At 47.4% G+C, this 7,212-nt stretch overlaps 1 protein-coding gene across 2 annotated transcripts; it reads right to left on the bottom strand.

Moving 5' to 3' along the window:
* TCEAL1 (transcription elongation factor A like 1) lies at positions 324-2,345 on the bottom strand. 2 transcript variants are annotated; one of them, XM_003135265.5, is made up of 3 exons: positions 2,240-2,345; positions 1,734-1,801; positions 324-1,357 (listed from the first exon to the last, which is right to left on the bottom strand). In XM_003135265.5, exon 3 carries the CDS (start codon positions 1,343-1,345, stop codon positions 866-868), a length of 480 nt encoding a protein of 159 aa, XP_003135313.1. In that variant the 5' UTR covers positions 1,346-1,357; positions 1,734-1,801; positions 2,240-2,345; the 3' UTR covers positions 324-865. The 2 variants fall into 2 exon arrangements, with proteins under 2 accessions (XP_003135313.1, XP_013846434.1); XM_013990980.2 differs by lacking the exon at positions 1,734-1,801 and having other exon boundaries at positions 2,240-2,317.

The raw sequence follows: 7,212 nt of genomic DNA, 5'->3' as shown, positions 1-7,212 counted from the left end.
AGCAGACATGGCGGCATCCAAAGGAAGAGAGGAATGGGACAGGTATAGAATGTGGCACTCACTTGGAATTGCCCAGGATTTGTGAGTGCAAATGCGACCTCTTTTGGGTACTATCTTCTGGATTTGAAAGGAATCTATAGGCCCCAGCATGTTCAAGTAAGTGAAAAAAGAGCTCCCAAGACCTTTACCTCATTTGGTTCCGCAGCAGCCTCATAAATCAATCAAGTCCTATACCTATTTCGATGAGAAAAGAATGACCCTTAAATATATTGAGTACTGGTTTATATTTCTGCCTAAGAGATTCAGAAAAAAACGGGATTTACTTTCTTTTTTAAAATTCTGACAATTATTTATTAAGTGCCACATTAAGTCTTCATAAGCTGACAGTTTTTTAAATTGCTTTACAATTTTTTCCCATTATATTGGGGTTTTTTTGCAACACATGTAAAATGTGTTCCTCTTGAAAAAAAATGAGAAATTCAATTGAAGCAAAAATGAAAAATCAACCTGTTATCTTACCACACAGCCACTGTTAAGCCTTCGAAGTATATATTTTCAGTTTTTCTTTGCATATTAATATATAAATATACATTTTTACAAAATGGGATGCTACATATACTTTTTGAAAACCGCTTTTTTCGCTTCACAATATATAATGTACATCTTTCCATGCAAACGGAGGAAACTCATCATTGAAAGAGGGGGACTTGCAGGTGGGGGGGCAATTTTATGCCAGTTACAAGCGAAACACCTCAAAGCCACGCGCAAAGTAAAAATGATGAAGATGGGCTAGGATAGTTGAGAAAAAGCAAAGTTCGGGTGATAATCCTTGGATCAGGCAAAACAGAATTAAAGGCCGAACACGTTAAATGGGATAAGGGCGGTTCCGCCTTGCCTTCCAGTGCATGATCATCAACTTGTTTCGGACTCGCTTCATCTCTTCCATCTCCTCTGCTACCTTTATCATCTCCTCGTTGCTTAAATTTCTACCGTGTATGTCCCCTCTAAATTGCGGGCGGGAGCGAGCCAGCCTTTCTTTAAAGCTCCCCTCTTCTAGCTTATGTTTGCCCACCCCGCAAGGAGGCTGCTCCATGGGAGGGCGCTCCTCAAAAAGGTCCTTCCTAGACAGGCGCTCCTGCGGAGGGCGCTCCTCCGACACGAGCATCTCTGGAAGGAGCTCGGGAAGGAGTTCCTCGGGAAAGAACTCCTCCTCCGAGGACTGCTCGTCCGAAGACGCCTCCTCCGGGGACGACTTTTCGGGAGAGTGATCCCCAGGAGGCCGCTCCTCATCCGACCTGGGCGAGCTCTGTGGCTGCTCCTCAGGCTCTTGGCAGGCTTTTTCCATGATCGGGATGGTCTTTTTTAAGCACAGTTATTCACAGGAGACAAGAAAGGCAGAGGCGAGTCAGAATCTGGGGCGTCTGGACCCAAACCCCGCCCACGGGTTCCAAAACCTGCCTCTTCCCGAGTCTGGGCCCAGGTCCTCCAACCTAGGTTGTCGGAGAGGCTCTCCGGCCCGGGGCACTGGGCCGCGTCGGGTTCCGCACCTCCCCCGCCTCCGCACCTTGTCGCCCCCTCCTCCCCGAAAGCCCACCATTTTCCCGGCAGGCCTTGCCGCACAGGCCTCTCCCGCCGCAGCAGGGGCGGGGCGGGCCACTGGGGCCGCGGCCCCGGCTCCCTCCAGCGCCCTCGCTCACACTCCAGCCCCGTCCGCTGCCCACCCCTTCCCCGACCTGGACCTCTCCCGGCGGCTGGCTCCTAGGCGTCCCCTCTTCGAGGTGCCCCGCCGTGACCTTCAGACCTGCAGACAGACGCCGAGACAGGGTAGGGGGCGGGGAGCGGGGAGGAGGGAAGGACTGCCACACACGCCCCTTTTCTGGGCACCAGCCGCCGCCCCCACGCCGGCCCCCGTCTTCTTCCCCCCACCATCTCAAAGCTTCGTCCTCCTTGCCCTCCCTGCGCCCCCCCCCCCCCATGCTCGTCATTTCTTTTCAGGCGGTAAGTGGAAGCGAAGGATTTGCTTAGACGCTATTTCTAAGTGTCCGTGTTTCCTTCCCGGGGGTGGGTGGCACTCACCTCCCCACCCCACCCCTTAAACCACCAATTTCTGCACCGAAATGTGGGCGCAGGGGGCGGGGCTGGGCACGGGGAAAGGCCTGGACGCTGTGCCATCTCAATCCCTGGGGTTACTGGGCAGCACCGACACTCACACCGATTTAAGAGGGCGGAGGGGACTTACTTCCTTCTGCTTTTCCCCTCGAGCAAAGGGCAATAGGCAGATGGTGTCTGGACAGGCAAAAAGGACCAGGGCGAGAGGGACTTGGGCAGACACGGGCTCTGGTCACGTGAGGGCGGCGCGTCACCGCCGAGCTCAGATCCCCAGTTACCACTTTGACCGCCGGCCGAGCTGCAGCTACCAGCCAGTATTTCCTGACCCCCAACACACCAGACCCACAAACTCACCCTTCTTTGTTTATATTTGCCTTTTCCTAGTTACCGGAGCCGGTCAGCATCCAGTCTTAAGGGTTATTGCCTCGTCCTCTCTGCCTCTTCCCCTGATAACGCCTCTCTCCCTCATTCTCCTGTCATCAGCTACCAAGGCCCACTATTTCCACTACGGATCCTGCACTGAAATTTTGACTATTTCTTCTTAATGAGTCACCATCATATGCCACCTCTTCCAGTTTTAAACCACATCCATAACTCCATCATGTCCATGTAGCTCTGTCAACAAGGTTTTCATCTCTTGTCACTTTCATGGGAGATACACTTTCACTTGACTTCATGGATTTTCTTAAGTCTCCAGATCTAAATCACAAATAGAAGTTCCAGTCTAAATTAGTAATCATTCAGTTTTAGAACTCTATAAAGAGTAAAGTTTGTGAGGTACATAAATCTAAAATTGCCCGAGTACTTTATCAGAAATCAAAATACACATGTGTGCATCTGAGTACAAATAGTTTGAAAACTTATCTAAAATGGGAGCATTTTTGGTGGAGAGCATGGAGTTTCTATATATGTATTATGTATTTATATATATTACATATGTATTATGTTATATGTGCTATATATATACTATTCAGTAATTATTATTTATTATAGAAGAAGGACATTTTGATGGGACCCTAAATCTTTAACCAACAACCTGCTGGTGTTACTGGTTGAGGAAGTTTATATTAATTCATTGCATATGAATGAATATGTGGGTCCTAGGACTGCTACACCTGGAAGATAGATTCAGCATAGACGAACGACATTTATATTAAACTATGCAACAATTCTGTGGACCAAACACAGAGCAGCAGGATTAAAATCATGCTAACATACACAGTTGTTATTACAGCATGTACTTTTGGATCTAAGGGTGTTTTATGATCTTCAACAACATGCCTGCATCTCATTATCAGCTTGGATTCTATTTTCACATGCAAATGCCCTTTCTTCCAGAGAGAAGACTATACCTCACCTCTCTGTATTTTACACTTTCAGGGTAGGTGACCATTAGGTTGGTGAGGATCCTGGGCTGTCTAGTAAGTTTCCAAACAGAAATTCGTAGGTGGAATTTCCCATTTTAAGAGCTTTTTGTTGGAGTTCCCACTGTGGCATAGTGGGTTAAGAATGCAACTGCAGCAGCTGGGGTCACTGCAAGGATGCAGGTTCCATCCCTGACCAGGCACAGTGAGTTAAAGGATCCAGCGTTGCTACAGCTGCAGCACAGGTCACAGCTGCCACTTGGATTCAATCCCTGGCCTGGGGAACTTCCATATGCCTCGGGTGCAGCCGTTAAAAAAAATTAAAAAGAGCTTTTTGTTGTTTTTCTCCAACACCTAATTTGCTTTGAGATAGCAGCAAGATAAATATTAGCTCACCTTTATATCTTTTCTATAACTGTTTTGCTTTTCAGTTTTTCAATGATGTGTGTCTTTTAAATCAAGTTTCACTATACCTTCTTTATTCTTTTCACCAAGGGTTGGCTTCATGATTTGTATAGTTTCTTTCCAAGAGGAGCATCATTCATTCATTCATTCATTTCTATATTTTTTTTCCTTACATCCTGCGATGGAGAATTCACTACCTTAAAAGACACTCCATTAAAATTTCAAACAGTTCTAATCATTTTTTTTCTTTGAGTTGAAATCTGCCTCCCAGTAGATTACATTCATTGCTCCTGGTTCTGCCCTCTGGAGTGTTACAAAGCAATTATAAAATACAAAAGTGCCTTTCACCCTTGACAGCCTGACATTGCCAAAGTGAATGTCCTGTTTCTTTCCCCTGCCCATCTGTGAGACACACTGGGCAATATACTTGACCTTTCTGTAACTCTACTGCCTCATCTGCAAAATTAGAGACATACTAGTACCTACTTCATAGGATTCGTAAGAGGAATAAATGAGTCAGTATGTGTAAAGGACCTGGGGTAGTGCCTAGCAGAAAGAAAGCACTCTGTAAATGTTAACTATAATAATAGTAACAATAATGAGTATGACATAGTGCTAATAATACTGTTATCATTCTTTTATTATTAACATTAATGCCAGACACTGCACTAAGCACTTTTTTTTTCTCTTTTTGGCCATACCCACAGCATGTGGAAGTTCCCAGGCCAGGGATCAGACCTTTGCCACAACAGCAACTTGAGCTGCAGCATTGAGAACACTTGGTCCATAACCCACTGAGCTACAGAGGAACCCTGTACTAGTCACTCTTTTTTTTTTTTTTTTTTTTTTGCTTTTTTTAGGGCCACACCCATGGCATATGGCGGTTCCCAGGCTAGGGGTCAAATCGGAGCTACAACTGCTGGCCACAGCCACAGCCACAGCAAAGCAGTATCCAAGATGCGTCTTCGAACTATACCACAGCTCACGGCAACGCCAGATCCTTAACCCACTGAGCGAGGCCAGGGATGGAACCCACAACCTCATGGTTCCTAGTCAGATTTGTTTCTGCTGCGCCATGACGGGAACTCCCTGTACTAGGCACTTTTAATATGCTATCTCATTTAATCCTTAAACAATTAGGTTCTTATCAACACTCTTTTTTCAGGTTTAACCTCCCTGGTTATTTCAGCTCTTTCTGATGTGATATATTTGTTCAGTCACTCACCATCCTACATCTCCTGAATTTGTAGATGTTTCTGAAAAATATTAAATATTCTTCCTGGTGTAGAATGGAGTGGTCTACCACAGCCTTCATTCTAGAATAGCCACTATATATCTATAGATGCAACCTAAGATCATAGTAGATTTTGCTATATCACACAGTTGAATCCACTTTAAGGTGCAGTCCACTGAGACTCCCAAATCCCTGTAAATACACTACTATAAATCAGTTTAGTTTTAACCCAAGTACAGAAGCTTCTATTTTTCTGGGTTAAATGTTGTCTTGTTAGATTCACTCCCTCATTCTTTAAATCCAGATTCTTTCACTCAGCACATTAGCTACAAAATATTAATTTAAAACACACATTAGTACTAAATGGGATGATAAATTCAGCAAGCTCAGGAAAGATCTAGGGGAGAGCTCAGCAAAGAGCTCTGACTCCAAATGAAAAAATTCCTTTTCCCTTTTAGGTGTGGCAGCCAGGTGTGTGCCCTGCCAGGCCAGTTCCCCTCCTTTCCTCTCTCAGTGTGACTTCTCAGGGTGGAATTACCTTCCAGTGCTGCTGATAGAGGATATGGTTGCCCCTGTAAGCTCCCAAACCAGTATAAATTAACCCTTGATGAGAACTTGGTAAACATAGGGGGCAGACAAGGGAAGTATGAGGAGTTAAAACCAGAAAGAAGGAATGAAGACAGTAACTTTATATTGGCTATAATCCTGCCTGACAGTAGCTGATGTGGGGTTCCCTTGAGAGAAGGGGCTTCAAGAGAAAATAAGGTGAAGGATGTTCTGCTGTGGTAACAACTGTGTTACAAAGGAATGTGATCTGCTACTTGCCTGCGTGTGGGTGTGGGTGTGTGTGTGTGGGGGGGGTGACGGTGAAATAATATTTCCCATGGATTTGATGTGATACTGTTGATTTAAGGTCCTGTTAGGGTTTAAGTCTAAGGAACTCCATTTTAAAGGTAAGATACCTATGGCTCTGGAAGATTACCAACTGTTGCCATGGAAACAGATGATAGTGAGTGGCAAAGATGGGATTTAAACCCTTCCAGGTCAACGTGAGAGACAGAACCTTTAACCACATGGTAAAGCTGCTCACAGAGAAGTGGGCTCCAGCTATGTTTGCATGTAGCCAAGGTGGGCAGCACAGGCCTTTTCAGGGAGCAGGAGCTGAAGGTCTCAGCAGGCAGGCTGGGCAGCCAAGCAGGCAAAGGGGGAAGGCAGGCAGCCCCTGGCAGCTGCTGCCATGACAACAGTCTCCAGGGGCGTGGCCTTTCTCTGGGGGATCTGAGGAAACCCAGGGTGGGTTTCTGGTTCAAGGATTCCTGTTTCCTGGGGAGGCTGCACCTCTGTGGCAGAAATAAGCACCGCCCCCCGCCCCACCTCTGAACCCCTCTCCAGTACAGACTCCATGAAGGTCTGGTTTCCCTTTGCAGGGCCCATGTGATGCCTGGAGTTGGAGGTGAGGAGTGCTGCCCTGTCCAGCCCCGAGGTTCCCCTTGCTGCTACCGCCTCTGCATTCTTTCCTAATGACACCCATGGCAGTGCTTGGTCTCAAGACCTGCTGCGTGGGACTGCAGCAGGCCCTGTCCAGCCTGTGGCTCCCAGGCTCTCCTCCCCCTCTCCCGCTCAGGGGAAATAGCCAAGTGGGAAATGCAATGACAGGAGTCTCTCTTTTCTGCTCCTGGTCTCATCCTAGCCGAACACACACACACACACACAAACACACACACACACACAGAGTATATGGCCAGAGAAACAAGCAAGGGGCTCAGAGGAAAGGTGGGATGGCAGTTCTGACTGCTGGGAGACTCTGAGATCCAGGGAAGGCAGGTCCGGACCTGGGCTGAAGGGAGGCAATACCTGGCTCTGGGCTGGGCAGGACTTGGGCTGTCACTGGCGGGAGGGCTCTGGAGGCTGGGAGCCAGGGGCTGTGGTAGGATAGTGAACAAAGCCCCTTCCTGCTCTCAGATGCTATGCCTCCATGCTGCCCACCACAGTGAGGGAGGGGAGAAGGGGCTTCTCTCAGGAACGCCACCGGGCCTGAGTGGGACCCTCTCCAGACTGGCTGCCGCTGCCTTTCTCAGAATCTGGATGAGCTCAGAGCAC

The sequence above is a fragment of the Sus scrofa genome, chromosome X, assembly GCF_000003025.6.
Source record: "Sus scrofa isolate TJ Tabasco breed Duroc chromosome X, Sscrofa11.1, whole genome shotgun sequence".
Taxonomy (NCBI): Eukaryota; Metazoa; Chordata; class Mammalia; order Artiodactyla; family Suidae; genus Sus; species Sus scrofa.
This window is presented reverse-complemented; position numbering and strand designations above follow the sequence as displayed.